General features: G+C 49.7%; 4 protein-coding genes across 6 annotated transcripts; 2 read left to right on the top strand and 2 right to left on the bottom strand.

Annotated features, from left to right (window-relative positions):
• Nucleotides 1-445: 445 nt before the first annotated feature.
• PV09_00863 lies at nt 446-4,993 on the top strand. 3 transcript variants are annotated; one of them, XM_016353666.1, is made up of 7 exons: nt 446-1,039; nt 1,219-1,353; nt 1,406-1,472; nt 1,528-1,829; nt 1,955-2,132; nt 2,236-3,773; nt 3,829-4,993. In XM_016353666.1, exons 5-7 carry the CDS (start codon nt 2,093-2,095, stop codon nt 4,297-4,299), a joined length of 2,049 nt encoding a protein of 682 aa, XP_016218819.1. In that variant the 5' UTR covers nt 446-1,039; nt 1,219-1,353; nt 1,406-1,472; nt 1,528-1,829; nt 1,955-2,092; the 3' UTR covers nt 4,300-4,993. The 3 variants fall into 3 exon arrangements, with proteins under 3 accessions (XP_016218819.1, XP_016218820.1, XP_016218818.1); XM_016353667.1 differs by having other exon boundaries at nt 446-1,472; nt 2,236-2,815; nt 2,870-3,773; XM_016353665.1 differs by having other exon boundaries at nt 446-1,472.
• An 895-nt stretch (nt 4,994-5,888) lies between these two features.
• On the bottom strand, nt 5,889-8,752 carry PV09_00862 (uncharacterized protein). Its single transcript, XM_016353664.1, has 2 exons — nt 7,975-8,752; nt 5,889-7,782 (listed from the first exon to the last, which is right to left on the bottom strand). Exons 1-2 carry the CDS (start codon nt 8,069-8,071, stop codon nt 6,119-6,121), a joined length of 1,761 nt encoding a protein of 586 aa, XP_016218817.1. The 5' UTR covers nt 8,072-8,752; the 3' UTR covers nt 5,889-6,118.
• A 381-nt stretch (nt 8,753-9,133) lies between these two features.
• Nucleotides 9,134-12,089, bottom strand: PV09_00861 (uncharacterized protein). The gene is made up of 6 exons (XM_016353663.1): nt 11,718-12,089; nt 11,615-11,668; nt 11,478-11,565; nt 10,402-11,427; nt 9,943-10,349; nt 9,134-9,869 (listed from the first exon to the last, which is right to left on the bottom strand). Exons 1-6 carry the CDS (start codon nt 11,846-11,848, stop codon nt 9,611-9,613), a joined length of 1,965 nt encoding a protein of 654 aa, XP_016218816.1. The 5' UTR covers nt 11,849-12,089; the 3' UTR covers nt 9,134-9,610.
• A 162-nt stretch (nt 12,090-12,251) lies between these two features.
• On the top strand, nt 12,252-22,291 carry PV09_00860 (uncharacterized protein). The gene is made up of 2 exons (XM_016353662.1): nt 12,252-12,512; nt 12,570-22,291. The coding sequence occupies exons 1-2, from the start codon at nt 12,421-12,423 to the stop codon at nt 22,207-22,209; spliced, it is 9,732 nt and encodes a 3,243-aa protein (XP_016218815.1). The 5' UTR covers nt 12,252-12,420; the 3' UTR covers nt 22,210-22,291.
• Nucleotides 22,292-22,298: the final 7 nt, after the last annotated feature.

The raw sequence follows: 22,298 nt of genomic DNA, 5'->3' as shown, positions 1-22,298 counted from the left end.
CAGTGCGCTGTGCATGGCGAGTGATCCGCTTCAGGGCGGTTGTGCATGTACAGGATCTGACAGACGAGCCTGGCTGCTGGAGCGTACGAGCGTGGCTTGCCGGATCCCGGCGGGCTAGTGCCGAGAAAAACGTTCCCTTGCATAGCACAAGTTTAGAAGTTTCGCAAAGCCAGACCAAGTCATTCCAGTACAAAGCCTTCTCGCCAACAGCAGCACTTGCATGGGCGAACCGCGGATTCGTCACATTCGCCATGTCCTCGTTTGACGTGCGGAGGCGACTTTCCCCCTTACGACGGCAGGCGAAGCTAGGCACGTCGAATCACGTTATAGATCGCATGGCGAACGAGCTGACTGGTTCATCCTTGATACTTGTGTCGTACTGCTTGGGGCGCCTCATCATGGGGCTCTTCGTTACTGCTGTTGAACGGTCTCTTGCGCCAGCTTAGTGGTGCTATATCACTCTTGCAGGCGGCCCTTCGTCATTCGTCTACGCCTATCTCGCCCTCCCGGCTCCGCCCTCTTCAGCTGGACCAAACCTTCTTGCACCCCAAGTTGCTTTGTTAGCTCTCTTGACCTTGGTTCTGATCTTGTCAAAGCGTTGGCTGCTTCCTTCGTCGACTGCCCTTAACCGTCATCTTCCAGCACGCTCTCATTGCCTACCGACAGTGGATGATCAAGCGCTTATTCGCTTCAGTATTCGACTGAGAACCTCAGCTAATCCAGCCTCAGCCTCTTTTGGCATCCACCCTGTCATCCTTCTGCCTTTTTTCTTTTAAACATCCTTTCCACCTTTGTCGTCAATCTCACACGCGTCCCAAACCCGGCATCCGGCATCTTCACGCGGCTCGTACTCACAACAACGGACGCTTCTAAGCTTGAATAGCCTTCGCTCAAACGGCTCCGTTGCATCTTCTAAGAGCCTTCGCTAGGTCCGCCCATGGACCTGGATCCCCTCTGCGTTTGCTTCCCAACATCCGCTGCGTCAGATCACCGATTGGTCGATGTATCCCAGAGTTGGATGTCTAAAGTCGTCTCTTACGTGAGTGAATAGATTTCGCAGCTTCGGAAACAAATGCTTGGACTTCAAAAGCCAAGCGTTAGGTTATGCTGTGACGTGGTCCGCAGGGCTGCTCTCTTTGCTGTCCCCAGTTCTTGCACTGAACTCGCTCGTTCACGGCTACGCTCCCAGCTTCCGAATCTAGGCTGAGTGTTGGGCAGAATTTAACCGCTTGCTCAACCACGGGCACAACTCCTTGTTGCATGGTTTGAGGGAATTTCAAAAAGAGGCACCCCTTAGGAAACCTCCAAGTCCGCAGCGTTCTAACCTGGTCGCTCCGTGGGCGCGTTTGCAAGGTAAGACCCCCAGGATGAAAAAAAAATAAATCATGACTCTACCTCGCAAAAGAATCCATCCGTCGATTTATGAAACGATCAGCCTCGTTTCATGCAAATTCTGGGTGTTCAAACATTTTGTTCGCAGTCCTCTCCTGTCTTAGCCATATCGAACTCTAGTAACTGTGCTGACAGAAAGGCTTCTCGAAGGCTTCCATTGAGCTACAAGCCAGGCACTGTTATACTTCTATACAATCCTGTCTGTGCCGTCAGGTCCCTTTATGTCCTCGAGTTGCGACAGTCTCATCTTGCGGACGATCACGTAGTACTCCGGACTTTATGCAACCGAATACGAACTTTTTTTCAACACAAGGGTGTGGACTAAGAAGTAGCTCCAAGCGCTACTTTATAGATAAACTCGCAGCCTGGGCGTATTAGCAGCAGACTACTGGCGCGGTCGGGCTACCGCAGGCCACTCCAGAGAAAACACTCATGCTGTAAGTTAGTTGTACCAACCACTTTCAACATTTGGACAGAATGTGAAGCTGTCTTGTGGGAGTGGCTGTTGCCTAGTACCTGTGAAGAGTCATTAGGCTGAGGGCTAACCAACAGCCTACGTCAGGAGCCTGAACGGCCTCGAGGCAACTTCGCACTCCCACCAAACAACATCTTATTGGTAAAGAAGTCTTACCCCTGCGTCCTAGGGCCGACTCTTTGAAGAGTCAGTGGTGAGGAGCAAGGCAAATACCGCCCCACGTCCATGTCGAGCTACGAGAAGCCGCAAGAATCATATGTGTACGGTGAGTGTTGCTCATATGGCCTCTTGCGTCAAGGCTTAGTCAATATTGCACAGCCGGCTCGTCCCGAGTAGGCGCATGAACATTTGACTGACACAGAGACCAGGCTATAACTCCACAAGGTTGGGTCAAGAGCAGACTTACGCCGGCCCGACGCAACCTTCTTATGGCTCGCAGTATCCAAGTTCTCAGGTGGGCGAATCCCATGCACTTGTCTCATCACACCAAATGCCATATCTAGACCAGTCGTTCGAGCCGCGTGACACCAGTTTTCAGGCGAATCCTGCAGCACTTATTGCTGCAAGAACCCGTCCCTCGCCAGAAATCACATCAACAGGCCCGTATACAGGCAGGCCAGGCGAAACTTTTTGCCTTAGCGTTCGCAGCAAGGTTGACTACACTACACGCAATTATTCGTTCACGATCCTGTTCGGCAGCACAGCTGCAGCAGTCTCTTTGATCAAAAACTTCTATCGTGACCCGTATCATCACTATACCCTTCAAACCACTGTACCACCATATCGACATTCAGATCCTACCCAACAATCAGCTATGCCGCTGCTGTTAGGCGTGCAGGACGAAAACGGGCAGAGTTTAGGCATGAAGTCTCTGGATACCTTCACTTATCTCGATAATTCCCCCTTTTCGACCTACACTGCTCCGTTAGAAGTTCATAAAAAGCGCAAGTATGCAGAAGATACATCAGAATACTCTCAGCTTCCAGCTAAGCGTTCTGCAAGTACTACGCTTCAACCTAGATCGCAAGGTGCATTCGCAGCGGTGCCTGAAGGAAATGCATTCACCTATGAGTCTGGTGGGCTCTTCACAGTACCGGCAATTTATGAACGTTCGATCTCACAGCAGCGTCCATATGCTACCTCAATCACTCAGAGGCCAAGCTATGCCTACCCAGGAAGCCCCCCAAGGCACAGCGGCATCAAAGGCCGATCTCCTAGTTTAGGAGCTTATGGAGTCCATTCTTCTACTTCTCGCCCAAGTCCTAGCCCCAGAATGTCAGCAACGCCTCAGGATAGCCGCTCTCATGGAGAAGCCAACGCAACACCTCCCTCAAATCCGCCTTTGATCAGGACGTCAATTTTGCAACCGCAGGCTACTTCCTCTTTCCGCACTCCGGGATTCAATCCCTACGCGATATATCCTTCAGCGAAGGCAGAACTTGATATCCAGGGAGAACTTATTTCGATGGCCGACTTTCCTAGCTGGACAAATGAAGAGAAGAAAGCCAAGAGACGCCTGGTAGAGTTTCATAGACGTCAAGAAGACAGCATTATTCGCGCATCCTTCAAACCGGTTACCGTCGAGGAACGCACACAGGGTGCGCACTGCGTAAGCTGCATTTTCTGGGAAGAGAGAGGGGAATGTTTTGTCACAAGCGTAGACGCCATTCAGCTCCTAGAAGGATTGGTAGGCGTCCGCTTTACGGTGGAAGAGAAAAACCGTATCAGGCGAAATTTGGAAGGCTTTAAGCCGCTCACCGTTTCGAAGCAGAAGGAGGACAGTGAGAGCTTCTTCCGGCTCATCATGGGCTTCCCAAATCCAAAGCCCAGGAACATCGAGAAGGACGTTAAAGTGTTCCCGTGGTCGATTCTCAGTAGCGCTCTGAAGAAGATCATCGGAAAATACGTAGGTGACCCTTTGTGCAGGGATATGGTATGGCCTGCTGACATTCTTTCAACAGTCTGCAAGCTATGCGAGTACAAGTGCCATTCTAACCCCTTCAACGACTGCTGGATTCGCCGTGTCGATCCCGGAAGCCGTCGAACATGTTCCGAGCACCTCGCCACGATCGACTACAAGTTCAAGCGCGTCGCAGAGTTACCAAGTCTCCACCATCTTGTCAAGCAATGTGTCCAGCAGAGCGGCCATCGATGTCACTTCAAGCCCATACGAGCCAGTTAGGCAGACATCCCAAGCCATGACTGCTATAGGTCACTGGGCCCCCCAATATCCGTCCTCTGCGAACACGGGGCAATACACTAACGAGCCTGGAGCACTTTCTGGGCGATCATCATGGGATATGTCTGATTACGGAGAACAACAACAGCTTCCGAATGCCCCTCCATACCAAATGCATTATTTTCAGGACAGTACACCTCCTGAGCATGTTCAGCCTAGCCGGTATCCCGCACATAGTCAGGCGCACAGTTGAGGCCAAACGTTGACAAGGGTCACATTTCTCGAGGCAAGCCATTCCCTGCCAGCTGCTCATGCGCCACCCTTGGGTCTTCCACACTCCTTCACCCACCACCCCCATTTTAGGACTTCACTAATAATCTCACCTTGAATAATTTTGGGCTGCGCTGTCGTACATAGTAGCACCTGTATTTCGCCTCATGCGACTCTATATCTCAGCATATACTTCTTTTCAAGCCTGGTTTGAACGTGCGGCACATAGAACACAGCGCAATCACTTGCGAGAGTCCTGGAGTACAGGAGTCACTGTCTGTATACCCTGGCTTTGTTTCTTGCATCACTAATAGATAAGTACGGTGGTATTTCGGATATCCCCTGTTCTGTTTTTGTTTACCAATCGTCTTTTTCCTTCAGCAGCTGCTTGTATTACCACATGATACTTTGAGCGATAGCGATACACCTGGGTGGCGATGTATGACTTCATCTTTGGCATTTATGATCATGGCATGGGCGTCGTATCAGAAGGTGATAGGGAGGGACACGATATATGGTGGGTCAGATGGGGCGGAGACTCTAGGTCGTCCACTTTGGTTGGACACGAAAGCATGGCTCGGTGCTGCGTGTACTCTTTTGGTGGAGAATGGCGCGTCCTCAATTTTCATGTCAATGTTAGCCATGAGAACATATGATTCTACGTGTCTATGTCCATATTTCAAAATCTTTCGTGCTCGAGTGCATTCGACATGGCCCAATTTGAATGGTGCCTGCAGGTCATCAGTTTTCTTGCAGAGCAAAGCTCTTACCACTCAGTGCTAGTATCCTCTACTATGGACTCAGGCTCACGGGCGTCCTCGTGGGGCTGAGTTGATAACACACAAAGCTACAAAGCCGCTCGTAAGGCCTCGTGGTGCGGTGCGAGTACGAGAGCTGCTGCGCCTTGCTACCCACTATTGGGCAGCACACCCACCGAGAGAACAGAGAATAGAATCCTAGTCAGCCACAGAACGCGCAATCTGCCACGACGGGGCGTGTGTATGACTTTTCGGCACCGCGCCGTCGAGGCGCCCGCCAGATCCAGAGTCTGGGGAACGATCGGCCTTTTTGCGCTTCTGTCCCACTGCTCGCCGTGCGCGCGTGACAACGAAAGCGGCAGCTGACGCACACGCTCTTCTCCTTGTCGTCTTTTATCGTAACTCGGTGTAGAGAATTCGAGCGGACGAGGGTCATCTGGAGGCGTTCTGCTTGGATCAGCTGAATGAAAGGCTGGATGCATCTTTGGCTGTTACTTTCCGGACAGTCGTGGAGGCCTCGAGAGCTGATCAGAAAAGTTGGGTCATCCACATTCGGAAGTGCACATGCGCATGCACGTGCACCTTGACGCCTCCTCGTCGCTACCGCCCGGAATGGATATGGCGAATCCTTTGGATTCAAGAGGCCGCCTAGAGACAAGCTCTGTGGTCGACCTGCTTACTCTTTGAAGAAGATAACACGCCAGTATTTGTAATTAACACCTCGAGGTGATGAAGGAGCATCTCAAGCGCAGCCAAGGTGCGTGTGAGGTCTCGAACATGAATGAGCAAAATATGACGCGGCTAGCACATTTGTCTGCATTAAATTTTTTTTCTACATAAATTCAGGGCACCTCATGTAACTCAGCGCGAGTACATGCACGAGGCGCAGATGAAGGGGTATCAAATAGACCAAGAGCCGCAAGGCAGTGCAGCTTTTCCGACCCAATCCCAAAATATCCATAAACCCATGAATTCGAAACATACAATCGGTATATTCACGAGTTGTAAGGCCACAAATACATCAACTTACTCATCTCAACAGAGCTAACAAGCAACACCAATGCGGCTTGGGGTCAGCTCGCCATTGACCAGAGCAGGATGCTGGTCTAGTTCATGATATGCTGGCGGCACAGTCCGCGATCCGTTCGAGAGCGTGGTGTCGATACTCAGGCCGCGCTTTGGTAGCCTACGTCCGTATTGTGCGCTCTTTGAAATGCTTGGTCGCGGAGTCTCCTGAAAAGTTGAAGCAGGCGATAGAGATGGCACCGCGGTCGTAGCTGGCGTTGCGTACGCCGTGTCCGACGATCCAATGCTTGAGAATGTGGAAATCGTGTCTGTCGACGCACGGCTTCGAGTATGATCAGCATGTATGTCAACGCCAATATCCTTGGCGCTGAGCTGATAGAATCTTTGCGAGGGAATGACATCCGAAGAAGCATTGGAGACACGTCTGAGCCAGATGGAAAGCCGCTCCTTTCGAGTCGTAGGTGTCTTGCTGATATTAGATTGCAGAGGTTTAGACACTGGTGCCATCATTTGAGGCAAGGCAGTGGCACTCGAGTGTGTCGAATGTTCAGATGTTTCCGTGATTGTATTGCGTAGATCCGGAACCGGTGACTGAGCGAAGGTGCGCGAAGAGGCAGTGCTCGGGCTCGAGCCAGCGGTTAGAGGCTTAGTGATGGACGTGCTAAATGCTGAGCCAATATCGGTGAGAGTTTCTGACCTTGCGCGAACGGTCATTGACGGAGCTATGGCGGGAACATGGCTTGTTGGTGAAAGGGGCGGGCTGCCCACACTGCTGAGCTTTGCCTTGATTCTCTTCTCTTCTACGATTGAGTTAAGTTCCTTGATGGCCTCATCTACCGCATTACTCTTCGAGCGGCGCAGGCTACCTTTTGCTTGACGACCACTACTTTCCGTGCGAACGTGTCGTGTGATGCTAGTTTGTGGCCTGATCTCAGTAACTGTGTAACCGCTGCTACGTTGACTCCAAGAATTTGAAGCCGATGATGCCATATCGTCCATTTGCGATGCAGGCAATGTAGGCGTACGGTTCTCGTCGATTGTACCGAGATCAGACACGGAGACTTCAGCTTCAGCACGACGATGGGCTAACATAGATCCTGATCCTTCTTCAAAACGGGGTAGGGATGGCTCTGACACTAGACCCCTACGTTCATAGAAGCCACTGTAGGTTGATAAAGGTTTCCTTGGCACTGTGAATCCGCTGCTCAACTGTGAGTTATCTACCGTCTCCCTTCGCAGGAGGGCCTGTGGCGGCTTGTCAAGGCCGGGGATCTTGAGCTCCCAATCGTCGGTTGAGAAATCGGGCAGTGGGGATAATCTGCCATTGGGTTCTACATAGATGCTCAATTCGAGTGGCCGAAAGCTTCTGCGTCGGACTGGCATTGGCTCGGATAAGGTGTTTGTGAGCTTCCGAAAATCTGTCGGTGAGCCAATGCTAGGTCTATTCTTTGACAAGGTTAAAGAGTGCTTCAATGTCGAGAAACTTGAGCTTCGTGACTGCCTTGTCTTCAGCTGACTCGAAGTTCGAACTGGATCATGCTTGAACCAAGATTTGTGCCTCGCCTCTGTTCTCATAGTTTGAGACGCAGAAGTTGCAGGTCTTCTCCGTATCGGAGCGGCATATGCAATAGGTGAGATGGGTGAAGGCGGAGAGTTGTAAGTGAGCCGAACTCCTTTTTGATCTATTTCATGATTGCGTTAGTTCTGCTTCGAAATTTGATGTTGTATCACATAATTGCTCGATGGAATAATTCTGAGGAGGAACACCGCCGGTCCGAAGAATCAGCATGAATGGACAACAGAGCAAAGGTTATATGGATCATCCGGACGAATATGAACATGGTTATCAGACGCTGTAATAGTGCGCAACCTACCATCAAACGGATTCGAGGCTGGCCTGGAATGAGTTGGAATGCAAAGACTCCAGCGACAGCTATCTCCCCGCTCCCTACTGACATTATTATATTCCATTGTTGATTTCAACGGCCGAGGTTTATTCTCTCATTATCGCTCTTCCCTGCTCTCAAACACGTGTTTCTGATGGACTTGAATCAAGGACGAAAGTACCCAGCACTCTTGCCTTCGACTAATCTTGCGCTAGAAAGAAAGCAAATGTGGAGTCCGCGCGAGTGACAGAATCTGCGTGCCCGGGTGATTCCTTGGTATGAGCAAAGAGAGATGAAAAGGACTCTGGCTGGTAGCGGAAAGGATGATCACACATCCAAACAGTGTGCAGTTCGATAAGCAATGCAAACAAGAATAGCAGGCTTCTTCTATTCACAGAAGGAAGAAACGAGAGAAGATTCTGAAGAAAGACCCAGATCCCAGATCAGGGAAAAAAAAGGCGAGAGGGAAACTTGGATGTGACAGGAGGGGGAGGGAAAGAGAAAGAAGGCAACATGAAGCGGACAATGGAGCGGCTCCAAACTGCATTAATGTGCCTCGCATATAACCCGGACAGAGCAGCCAACTACAACTTAGGTGCGCGTATAAGTGCGTGGAGATTCTGCATCTGCGACAGGGCCATCTGTGAAAATGCGCGGGAACTGTGTCAGCGGCAGCATCAACGAGTCCAATCCAATTCGTTGGCCCATTTCGATGCCCACGCGCGAATCCAGGAACAGGCTCGCCCCCCTCGCATCTATTTCTAACCGCCCGGTATCTTTCTACCGTCTGCAGTTGAAAGCTCTGACAGTACACGTCTGAGGATGCTCATTGGCCCGTTCTGTGTTTTACGCGCTCAGCACCAGCCAGGGCGGCATATGGAGCGATTGGACGTGGGCTCACGAGACCATCGAGAGGGCCAAATCTGGACAATGTGCTAAATTACATGTCTTGTCATCCGGGATGTGCTGGCGCTCCTAGGGCGGGCGTGAAGTGGTTCAGGAGATGTGTGAGACGGTTTGTGAAGGCTGAGCGAGAGGAAGTTGGACTGGAAAACGTAGAATGGTCGCGGCTAGCGAACATCGGCGCACAGATGCTGCACCAGGGCATGTGTAGCGAAGGCCAAGCTGGGAATGCGTCTTTTCAGGCGTCGTTATCATCCGATTTATTTGTGTGATGCGGACGTCAAAATTACTTCCGGAGGCGTGTAAGGTTCCATGACTATTCCACAGCCCTGCGTAGGCTCTTGAGGGGGAAAATAAACTCAGCTGCAGATAATGGACCAAAAACGCAAGATAGGATGCTTGTCCTTAGGGTTTGTTCGTTTGCCATTGTCCCTGTTTTAAATCGCCCACAAAAGGCACACTTATAGCCATGGATATCTGAAGAACCAACTCCCATGCTATGCAGATAGAGTAAACGCTCACGGGAGCAACGGAGCGTTAGGTCAAGATCGAAAGCACAAATACAAAGTCCGGGCACGAGATGCGCCAGCTGGTGCAGAGCCTTGCAAATGCACAGTGCCAGAAAGAAACGACCAGCGAAGGGGTCTTCGTACTCGAGACAACTCATATCAAACAATTCATGCACCCCACACCACATGCAAACGCGGCCCGTTTCTACGTGCTATCGCTCACCACTCCAAGCGTTGCGCTCGTCGCTAAAGTCGTGCTGAAAGGCCCGATGTGTCCACTGATTCTCGTCATTGCTTCTTCTGCTGCCCTCAAAGCTTTCCCCACCTGTTGCATCTGGATTCTGATTTACTGAAAAAGGGCGGTCCAAGTTGTGAACGTGCTCGTCGCCGTGCGGCTGCTTGTATGCGTGTTTATCGGGTTCGAAACCCTCCTGAACCTCTTCCTCCTGACTGTCGTCTGGATACGTTCGCCTATTGGCCAGAAAGTCATCAGTTAGCTATCCTATGTAGAGCAAATTTCTTGAAAGACGGAGAAACCACTTACACAAAATGCTTAGGTTCAGCCTCATTCCAAGCTGGGCTACCTTCTTTTCTTGCGCGCACTCGCTCAATTTGTTCTGCCTCGTGATCTTCAACAACAAGATCGACAAGTTGACTTCGATCCGACTTGCTCGAACTACTTGACGAATGCGATGCCCTACCCAGTAGCGGCCTAGACGAATTTTCTTTCTTGTCTTTGCCTTTCGAGTCCTTACTCGTGCTCGTGCTGGAGCTTGACCTGTGCCTTCGCCCTTGTGTTTCTTCCTGAATGCTTTGGATCCGGCTCTTCCTGCGTGTCTTGTTTGTCTTTGTTGGTTGGAGGACATGACGATTGGTCGATGCAGTGATGATCGTAGGATCTCGGTGCAGGATACTTTCGCGATTTGCTGTGTGAGCCGTGATGACCGGATACTATCATGCCTGTCAGTTTCTTCTTCGACAGTTACTGACATGAAGCGCATACATTCCAGTCGCCAAACTCAAGCGCTCGGGCGCTTTCATAAAGCTTTTCTTCCTCCGCATCCAGCACAATGTCAACGTCACCGTCCGTGGTGCCGTAGTCACGATCGTATGACCTAGTTGAATGTCCCACCCCAGGACTCATTGTCCTTGCCTTGCTTGATCCTAGGAGCGGTGTACGATGATGGTGCTCAACTCTTGGGATCCAATATTTGCCCTTCCCGCCCCGTTCGTAGCGCATGCCTGCCATCATCCGTGCGGTGCGTGTGGAGGAGTCTTCATGAGCCAAGACATGATCTTTCGCATCGTATGATCGATAGTCATAGTCGCCTCCACCGAACGTGAGCTTTGTGTCTTGAATTAAATCTACCGGGCCAAATGCATCTCGCAAGGCATATTTGACCGGCATTCGAGCCGCGGAAATTGTGACATCCGCATAGTCATGCCACGAGAAAGCATACCAATGTGCGAAAGCGAAAAAGGGCATTTCGAAGCAGATCAAAGCGTCCTGTATGGATGCGGCAAGATTGTCCGGCGTGTATCCGGGAACATCGTCGGGGATTGCACCAAGCCACACTAAAATAGATAGGAAGAAGCCCTGCCAGTACGATGCGAAGATAATCCCCTTGACGCAGAGGAATTTTGGCATGGGTCGAAAAGGTCGCATGTCGTCGGCCATAATGACCCAAAACATGGCAAGAGCATAAAGACTGATAGTTATGCTGATATTGTATATCAAGCCACTCCAGAAGTAGCCCGATCTCAGTCCAATATAGCCCTCTTGGTACGTGTTCGTTGCCTTCATGATGATCGTCGCCACGGCCAGCAGAGGTTTCATCCAAGTATATTGCAAGATCCCGCGCTTGATTGCCAGAAACGTGTGGGGATCGGATATATCGACTTTTGGGAGGACGTAGTTGAGGGGCCAAAGATGCGAGACAGGTCGTCGACCGTACATGAGGATAATAAGTGCGCGTTCCCCGCCAATGAAGTTGATTAGAAGTTGAAAGAACGTGTAGATGGTAAATGCCTTGGACATTATCAGCAAACCGCCCTTTTCAAGAAGCTGTCACATCGTACTTCGTAGACGTCTCTGAAAGGATCAATCCAGAACGCCGCTCTCAATGAAATCAAACTCGCCCACGAGGCAGCCGAGTATATGGGCACCCTACGCGCAATTAGTTCCAACTCCACGATCTCAGGATGCAGTGGCACACATCAACAGTATCCGTATGACATATCGTTGGAGAAGTGGTTTTCGGTAGTTTTTCCTGAGATGTCTTAGCACGACAGCAGACAGAAAGATCAAGATGCTCGTACGCCTGAAGCCATATTGAGACACAGGTGGTGAGAGTAGCGATTAGCGCTGCAACACCCGCAAGAGTAACCACAGCCCGTCCAACGCGCGTGCCGGTCCCCGAGGGAGCGGTGACATACGCTTCAGCGGACATTGCGGCCCGTGTTTAGCAGAGACGCGTGGCCGCGCACAGCAATGGTGGAAGCAGCTTACTGCTGCGAGACTCGGAAAGCTGCTGAGGCATCGAAGACAGGTCCGTCGCGCCCAAAGCCAAACACGCCCGCCTTGTTCTGGCTGGGCGGGATCCTCGTCGTCGTTACGGTCGAGCGCTCTGGATGCCTGGCAGGTTATGGATTCCGCTGCAACGAGCAGAGCAGTGACAGCGGACAAGAACAAGGCCTCTGTTACGTCAAATCAGGTAAGCTTGCCTGGGGAGATTGCTGCTGATGCATCGGCGATTGGGGCCTGTGATTGGCTCGCTTATCCATCGCAAGCACGTGCAGACGTGTACTTCGAGAGTGCTGAAGTCACCGTACTCCCTCCTCCCCAGCTTGCCCCCGAACGTCGTCCCTTTTCACGGACTCTTTGCAAGAACGTCTGAGGGGGACTGCGGACGAAGACTGTCTCCATATAAGCGTGCGGTCTGCTAGTGCAGAATCCCAGTGCTCCTCCATGACTAGCCATGAGCAGAAGATCTAGCTCTGCGTTTCTTCACGAGCCGGCGCGATGGCAGACAACAATCTTGTCTCGCAGCCTTTGACTGAGGTTCGGGATCTCAATTGGGTGCTCCTTGTTGAGTTGTTGGTGAGCGGTATAGTGTATGTAAAGCTCTTCCCTATCGCCCTCTGTCGCATGTCTTGCTTATACGAAGACAGTGCCGTCTTCTTCTTCGGCTACTTCGACCGCCTCTTCGCAACGCTTGTCTCATACGCCATCCGCGCGTATACATGGCGCAACTTCCACGCCTACATAGACATACAGGCTCTTCAGATATCTTTGCTTGGAGGCAGGATTTTTTTCAAGGAACTACGATATCATGCTCATAACGAGACCATTGTCGTACATTCGGGATACATAACATGGAAATACTGGTACCGCAAAGTCAGAGATGCCGAGGTCTTCAGTGAATCTCTTCCAAACAAGTCATCTACCACGTCATCGTCGTCGAGAAGTCGTACGCCTAGTCCGAATCGGACGGAGAGCGGTGGTGTGAAGAAGCACAAGACGGCATTGCCATGTCGAATCCAAATCAAAGTTGAAGGCGTGCAAGCTTTTCTGTATAACAGAAGTCCTGTTTACGATGCAATCGTCAAAACTTTTGCGGAGGCAAGCAACGCGGATGACAAAGGTCCTGCCTTTGACGCAATGGGCCTTGGAAAGTCTACGAGTTCCGAGACATCGACGAGTGCTACTGGCGTCTTTGAACGATTAGGGCATCGCTTTAACCAATGGCATAGCCCTGAGAAGGCCAAAGAGACCGGATCTCAAGACAAAGATGGTGAGCAATGCATTGCAAGCCGTTCAGAGGGAGGACAGAAGCCGCCTAAGCTTCCTACCTTCTTGCAACTTTTCCCAATCCGTGTTCGTTGCAAAATTGCCGCCGCTGTGCTGGGAAATGACAACACCAAAGCGATCATTACTGCTAGAATCGACAATGCAGATGGCACCTTTGATGCGGGCCATGCAGGACCGCTGGACGTGTACAAACTCCTATTCAATTTTGAATTTGAGAACACAGTCATCAAAATGAGGCCAAATCATGACTTCAAAGAGCCACAACTCACTATGGCCGCAGGACTCAAGAACGAAGCCATGTTTGAGGATTCCAGCAAATCCGAAGAACGCCCAAGACAGTCTAAGGTAGCTTATCGTCGAGCAGCCATTCTCGGGCGTTTCTTTGGAGCAGGCTCTTCCTCACAGTCTGTCCGGGCAACATCCGTAGGCCGAGATACTCGAAATGGCCATCATTTACAAGCGCCATATGCATTTCCTGGACAGGAGAGATGGCAAGGTCTTACTAGATATCTGGATGATGATATTGTAAACGAACATGATGAGTGGGATCCAATCGAGTATGCATTGTACTCAACGATTGCTGAGGTTCCTAAAATTGGGATGCTGTTCTACTGGGACATCCCAGGCCTTGTGCCAACTGACCAAGAAATGCTGGATACGAGAGACGAGAATTTGGGCGACATCAATGGATCGACTCCTCCGGCGTACGGCATGGACCTTCATGTCTTTGGCGGCACAATTCATTACGGGCCCTGGGCTGATCGTCAACGTATTCAATTCCAAAATATCTTCTTTCCTCCAACATTTGCAAATGCCATTCCTGCTCGCAACTTGCTACCAGGTGAGGCAAGAGTTTCAACAGTTTTCAAGCTACGTCTCATTGTTGAGGAGAATACCACTCTTCGCATGCCCGTTCGCGAACCCTCAAAGGACTGGAAGTGGAAGGGTAAGGCTGCTAGCTTCATAAACAAAACTGACACAGAAGCGCAAGGCCCAAAAGGCAAATGGAAAGGAAAGCGGAAATCCTTCTGGCGAACTAAAGACAAGGGAACGGCTGGCCCCAATATGCGCCCCTTTGCTTGGCTAGATCTTACCGTAAAAGCAAACACCACTGTCAATTATACTGCAGATATGCTAGCACGCCCGAGTGGTTATAAAGCCAAAGTCCATGTGGAGGTGTCCGGACTCGAGATTCAAACGAGCGTCAACCACGGCTTGCTATGGAGGTCTGGTTGTACTCGCATTGACGCTGATTTGTCCGTTCCCTTGGGGTGGAACGCCTTGAGAGAATGGACGTTCAATATCACGAACGACGATCTTGAACTTTTCATACTCCGGGATCATCTGTTCCTCATGATTGACATCATTTCAGATTGGAGTTCCGGACCACTGGCCGAATACTACACATTCATACCTTATAAATACCTGCTTAATATTTGCTTTCGGAATTTCAGGCTGTACCTCAATACCAACACGTCCAACATTATAGATGAGCCTGCTGATTTCGATAAGAATCAATTTGTAGTTTTGTGTGGTGCAACCCTACAAGCAGACGTCATTATTCCCCTTGACAAGTTTCGACCTGAGAGGAACGAAATCTTTTTCGATGTTTTGGCTAAGGATCTTGGATTACAGCTGTGTCTTAGTCCTGGCAACACAGTCGCGGCATTCCTGGGCCAGAAGAAGGTCGCACTACTAGATCGAGTCACACTCAAAGGCACTCATGCCGCGTGGTCCGAGACGTCAACGAACCTAACAGACAGACTAACCTTCGATATACATGGCGAGGGTCTAGACCTTTATCTTTTCGGCTACGTTGTGGACAGACTTGTCACACTCAAGGAAAATTATTTTGGTGATGACCTCCATTTCAAAACTCTCGAGGAATTTCAAGAAATGAGTCGTGGGAAAGACCCTGCTGCTGAAAGCGATGCCAAAGCGCAACAATCGAACCGCTCCAACGATCTTGATGTTATTTTGATGATTTCGGCCGAAAAAATCCGTGGCTACATCCCCTCAAATCTCTACGGTGCTGACGAGAGCGTTATCATCGACTGTCCATTCGCTTCTGCAGATCTACGTCTCAATAATTATTACATGGATCTGCAAGTAGACTTCAGTCCTTTATCTGTGTCACATATCGGTATAGAAGGAGGGAGCACAAATCCTGTCAAGACGACCAGCGAGACGGAGGTCTTTGTGGCCTCGACCAGCCTTGTCGGGCATCGCACATTTGGTCTGCCGCCAAAGGAACCTGATTATCTATGTCTATGGGATGTGAATGTTGGAGCTATCACTGGTGAATGCACAGACAAGTTTGTGAATCTATTGACGCGTGCTGGAGCTTGCTTTGCTTCAACTTTAGACGACAACGAAAACGCAACTGCTCTTGTTGAACCGATTGTCGTGCATGATATTCAATTTCTAAAACTGCGGACACAGGATATCAAAGTTTGGTTGCATGTTGGTTCAGATGCGCTACTCATAAGCACCGGACATGTGGTTGTTGATATGAACGACTGGGCCGGGCTTTTCTCTAAGAGAGTCAAGATTCTCATTCCAGACTTAGTTGTTGCGCTTGTGGAGGCAAAATCAGGATCCAGACACCGCCTCGGCGCAGATGAGAATAAACCAATTCAGACACACGCGCATATGCGAACGACTATATGCTTTAGCGTTCTTGTCCGCAAATTGCAGTTCAGTGAGGAAATGCGGAAGCAGCAGGAACACCTGCTTGAGTCGGATTCTCGAACACATCGGACGCCCTTTTTGATAAGAACACCACAATCGACGTCGGTTCTTTCCCTGATGCGTAACCACTATGAACAGCCTGCATCAATTTATCCTCCAGTCCCGGAACCTCTCACCCACGAAACTCGAAGTGCCTCAAATGTTTCGTCTCCAGCCGCTTCCTTTTCCCGGCTTTCTTCTAGCTCTTCCTTCAGCTCAACAAGCAAACCCGATCGGCCAAAATCCCGTCTCTCTAGGCAAATTTCCCAAGCATCCCTTGCTCAAAGCCTGCGTAAGACAGGTGTGCGCTCCCAACGAGACGACCATTCCCTTGGTGCTGAAAACACGGCTTCAGAAGGTGGCAATAATTATGGAAAAGCGACTATGGTCAACGATAAATATGGCGCTAAACGTGGTCTCTCAACTTCTTCGGTGGCATTTTCGAGCTCGCTTGCAGCCCCACGTTTTGCTCTTCAAGGAATTGTGCCAGATGCTTCAGATCTGCCCTCGCCTGATGACGTGCCACAGATGCGACATGACTCAAGTTTACCTGCGTTTAACGATGTTGTCAATCGCGAGATTGACGAAGAAATCACCCACACAAGCATCATTATCAATGCTGAGCCTGGCATACAATTTTATTTCAAGCCAGAAGCAATCTCTGCAGTAGCTGCTTTGCTAGACTTAGTCCTGCCTAAGAGTCCTGACGAGCTTCTTGATGCGTTACAAATGCAAGTCGTGAGCCAGCTACTGAACCTCGAGAAGCGGAAGAAGGGAGCGGGTGAGTCTCTCGAGCTCGCTGCTCGTGTCCCTTTTGTCAGTGTTCGCTTCTTGAATACATTCCACGGTGCAAATGTTGGACCAGCTGAGGGCATTGATCAATATGAATTTGAGGTCAAAAGCCTTGCCCTTACACTGAAAAACTTAACTCAGCCTGCTTCTCGCCGAGATATTGTCAAGGACTCCGTGTTAGTGCACTGTGCAATCAATTCTGTGACATTTCACATTAAAGAGGCTGCTAAGGGGCGACAGAGTCAAGAACGGTGCTTCTATGCTCGATTAGAGGATCTGTTGCTCTGGTTGAGCACAGCTGAAAAAAACTCAGTTCACATTTCATTCCGCAGCTTCGATGTTGAAGCTTCAAGCAAGCAGATTGAGCTGCTTGCTGGGGTGGTTCAGCGCGCTTCATTGCTGATCAGTGACAGCACGGAGAAATTAACAGCTCTATGGCAAAACTATAAAGATAGGCAACGATATCTTGCATACAGCCTCACCATGTCTGGCAATAGTGTCTCCGACCCTCCTTTCTTGAATCGTACTGGCATTGCATTACGAGTCGCTCCGCACCACATTCGCAACCACGATTCGTGGAAGATCATATCACGGTTGAGGTATATCTGGCAAAATATGTCCGCTGTCGAGAAACAGAGCCTCGCAACCGAGTGTAAGGAAGGCTGCGCGCTGTATCCGGCTAATGCTGAGGCTGTTGTGACAAAGAATTGGGACGAATGGCGCACTTGGGACCTGGCCCACGTCAAAAGGAGCCATATTATGCATATCTTGTACGGGTCAGTCACTGAAGACTCATCCATTCCGTCTAAGGAGAGCTCTGCAACAGAACTTCAAATACGAGGTCGTGCGATTCGGGTGACTGTTGATCCTGGTTCAGACGAGACACAGTTTGCCATCCATGCATTGGCCATCAATCTGGACCTGTCTCCTCCTCTATCTCCTTCGGGGCTCATGCTGATTCAGACTCCGGTCGATGTACCTATTGAAGATGTTCTTATGCACGCAAGTGCTAAATCGATTACCCTAGGTGTTAACTGGGAAATCATCAACCTTGTCGAATTAGCACTCAAATTCGCCCAGCAAGATCTTGAGCATATTATGCTCCGACAAGCAAAATCAGATGCTTTGATGGGCAACACCATTCAGAAGAAAATTTGGCGCTCATTCCAAGTCGTCATTTCTGTGGGCAACATCGGGCTCTCGGTTGACACGCCGAACTTAAACGCTTTAGTTGCAAGTAAAGATTTCAGCCTATCCATTGTTGGAACGGACAAATCATCTTCATCGAACGGAAGTTATGTTAATGCTCTCTTTCATGCGGCTCAGTCATACATTGATTTGCGATCGCACCAACATCACTTAGCGCATCTAGGCGCCGAAGCGCCCAATTTACTGATCTCGCATGATACCAAAGGAATCACTTCCCATGAACCGGATGACCTAAGATTTGCCGGTACGACCTCCAATGTCGTGGTTGAGACTAAGGAAGAACTACTTGGTATAATTGAAACGATTGATATGGTTGTTCGCCATGAAGTCGCGTTGGGCATCCAGAAATTCTCTAGGTTCATGCCTGGATCATCACCCACTACTTCTACGACTAAAATGAACACCAGCTCCGGAACCTTACCCAAGATCACGATGGCGTTGATTATGGATTCATATCGTTTCGACGTGGCTTTGTTTCCAACCCTTAAGTTCTCTATGTACGGCAAGCTTGGCAGAATCTCCGTTTCACCGCAATTTAGAGACGTCAAATCCCTTGACATCAATGTCGATTTGGGTGAGCGATCGCATGATCTTATCAGTCGTGATGCGTTGGGAACGCATGTGATATCCGTTCTCAATATGCCACCTCTCAATGGCAAGATCAAACTCAGACGAACTCCAGAACGACTTGACATTGTTGTTTCGATGATCATCGAGACTATTGTTTTCGAGGCGCACGCTGTCCATGGCTTGTTGAGTATTCTCAGCGAGGACGAGGTTACCAGCACGTTTAAAGCCCTGGTAGCAGATGCCCAAACCCTCAAACAAGACATTGACGCAGTGTTATCACAGTCGAAACCACCACAAACTTCCATAGCTAGGTCGCCAGCTTTGACTGATACAGTCACGTATAATGCTGTAGTTACGCTTGCAGGTATTCAGATCAAGGCAGACGCTCCAGGCAAGCTCATGGATTCCGGCACAGCAAAACTACTCATTGCATTCAACGGTTTGCATCTCACAGTCTTCAATACCGCCCCAGATAGAGGCGAATTTCTAGTCCTTCCGGAGATACATGCCCGAATGAAAGAGTTCGTTGTGGATCTGCTGATCACGGATAGTCGTGGGACGAGGCGCAGCGGAAATCTCTCATTGGCAGCAGCAGTTCATTGTACGCTGCGAAAGTCTCGCAAAGGACAGATTAAACGCAACTATCGTGCTCAGGTCAACTCAGTGCATGTCAACATATATGCTGAAACTGCATCAGCGGTAGTTGATGTCCTTAACCATCTCCAAGATCGACTCAAAGATGTCGACTTGTCCAAGGAGAAGAAGTATTTGCGCAGATTACGGCAGCCTAATCGACGTCCCTCATCGCACCTCAAGGAATCAATGTACTCTGACCTCAGCATGACTTCTACAGGGTTGCTGGATTCGTATATTTCCGTATCATTGAATGACATCCAGGTTGTGTGGATCGTTGGTGGCTCCGTAACTGCCTTCCCAAAATACAAACCTGAGGATCTGGTCCTGTCTATTCGTCTGATTGATCTGTCCACGAAGTCTGAAAATTCGTCAAGTCTTAAGATCCAAGACTTCCAAATTCAAATGGTCCCATCTGGCGGCGACCGCATTAGACGATCACTCAACTCAGCTTTAATGCCTCAGGTTATATTCAACGTCGCTTACGCTTCAACTGATGAAGAGCGAAAACTTGCATTCCAGGCCGCAGGGGAATCTGTGGACATTGTACTTGATTCTAAATTTATGCTACCAGCAAATATGTTACAGCGATCCATTGAGTTGGCCATTGACAAATTCAGAGATGTCAGCATGTCGTGGCAAATGACGCCTACTGCATCAGGAGCACAACGGAAAAAACTTCTTGGCGACAAAAGACTGTCATCCCTTCTCGTCGATGCGGACTTTGCTGGAGCTGTCCTTCGCCTAAAAGGTAGAGGGCGTGCGCAAAACGCCGCCTTTGCGAGTTCGATGCCTGAAGCAGAGTATGAAAAAAATCGTGGCAGATACGGCCAATTTATCGGTGACGACAATTCTACCGGAACGAAGATTGAGACACCAGGACTCGCGATCAGAGTACAGTATAAAGATAATGGCCTTGAATCGTCACTCAACGGCGAGATCAAAGTCAGCGGTTCGTCGAACACGCTCGTACCCACAGTAGTACCTCTTATTCTTGAAATCTCTGATAGTATCAAGACGATTGTTGCTATGAATGAAAGCGCGCCACAACGACCCACTACCCCATCAGCGTCGACTACTTTGATTGATGAGAACCTTCTTACTGCAGATCCAAATGAGCTCCTCGGCGGGACTAGCATCAATCTCGGTGTACGTATTTGCAGACAAGAATTCAGCCTCAGCTGCCAACCTATCGCTCGTGTTGCGGCGTCCGCACATATTGATGACATCTATATCACGGCCAATAACGTTAAATCTACGGAACACGATCACTTCATTGCCGTCTCAGCGCGCTTCGACAATTTACAAGCCTCGATACAGCACATTTATTCACGGGAGTCGACGTTCAACTTCGCCATCCAGTCGATCGCTTTGTCCGTTATGAACAGCAAACATCTTAGCGGCAAGGCTGGCCTGTGTGCCGTAGTCAAGGTTTTCCCGATGCGAACACAGATCAATGCCCGTCAATTGCAGGATTTCTTGCTCTTCAGGGAAATTTGGTTACCACCAGAAATCAGATCTTCAAGCGCACCCCCAGCCTCGCCGCCAACAGTTGACTCGCAGGATTATTTTGTTGCTCGCTATCAGCAAGTCACCAATACAGCTGCTTTCCCGTGGACTGCAACACTGCAGATCGCGGAGATGAAAGTGGAGATCGATATGGGTCAGTCAATTGGAAAGGCTTCGTTGTTCATTGACAATCTCTGGGCATCCTCACGAAAAGATTCGAACTGGGAGCAGAACCTAATCATTGGAATTGGCCAGGTCGGCATGGAATGCACTGGAAGAACGAGCGGCTTTGTAGACCTGTCAAATCTCAAGGTCCGAACCATGATTGCATGGCCGAAACAAGTGCCAGGCCACCGCCGAACCCCTATGATCCAGGCGGCCGTAGGTTTTGAGCGGCTCCGCGTCAAGGCAGCTTTTGACTACCAAGCTTTCGGCATTGCTGACATCTCTTCGTTTGATTTCCTCATGTACAACGTTCGGCCCGACGATCCAAGGGAGAAGGACCGCTTGGTAGCGATGCTCGAGGGAGATAAAATCCATGTTTTCTGTACTGCAACCACCGCTGCCCAATCAGTAGCATTATTCCAAGCCTTTGAAAAACTTAAGCAAGATACGGAAAGCGCTTACGCAAATTCACTCAAAGATATCGAAAGATTCTTGAGACGGCATTCGACAACTGTACAAACTCAAGTTGGGACAAAGGTACCGCCACAAGCACGGGTCAAGAAAGAGAAGGGAGATGCAGCGGATACGCCCATCAATCTGTACACTGATGTGGTGGTCACGATCCGCTCCATACAGGTTGGAGCATTTCCATCTGCTTTTTACGACTCGCAAATATTCCTCATCGAAGCTTCAGACGTACAAGCTCGCTTCGCGGCAATGGTTGATCGTGGAAAAGTCCGGACAGGATTAGGTATGACTCTTGGTCAACTCCAGGTTGCCCTTACTGCGGTCCAACAACCTACCGGACCAAGGACTTTACAAGAGATTACGGTTGATGACGTAGTCACAACAGCGGTACAAAGCCGAGGAGGAACAATTTTGAGAGTTCCGAAAGTCATTGCAACAATGGAGACATGGCAATCACCAGGCCAAATGACGATCGAATACATCTTCAAGAGCAGGTTCGAGGGCAAGGTGGACGTAGGCTGGAATGTCGGTCGTATCTCTTTTATTCGCGGGATGTATAACAATCACGCGCGAAACTTAGCTTCTCGTCTCGGAAAGCCCCTGCCTGAGTCTGCAGTCAAGATAAGAACGGAGCAAATCCCATCAGAAGAGGACAAGGCAAATGCAGAAGCAGGTCGAGAACCAGAGAAGATCACTGCGGTGGTAAATGTACCAATATCAAAATACAACTACATCCCGCTCGAACCTCCCATAATCGAAACACCACAGTTGAGAGATATGGGCGAGGCAACGCCTCCACTGGAATGGATTGGTCTGCACAGGGACAGGTTGCCTAATGTAACACATCAGATTGTCATCGTGGGATTGATGGGCATTGCAAGAGAGGTTGAAGATGCTTATGGCAGAATTCTCGGCAACAGTTAACCAAGAACTTTTATGTTTTTCTTTTAAAAAAATATTAATTTTGACCTAAGCATGTAGGAATTTAACACAAAGTTTGAAGCTGAAACTTC

The sequence above is a fragment of the Verruconis gallopava genome (assembly GCF_000836295.1).
Source record: "Verruconis gallopava strain CBS 43764 unplaced genomic scaffold supercont1.2, whole genome shotgun sequence".
Taxonomy (NCBI): Eukaryota; Fungi; Ascomycota; class Dothideomycetes; order Venturiales; family Sympoventuriaceae; genus Verruconis; species Verruconis gallopava.
Note: the sequence above shows the minus strand (reverse complement) of the source record. Positions and strands in the feature narration are given on the sequence as shown.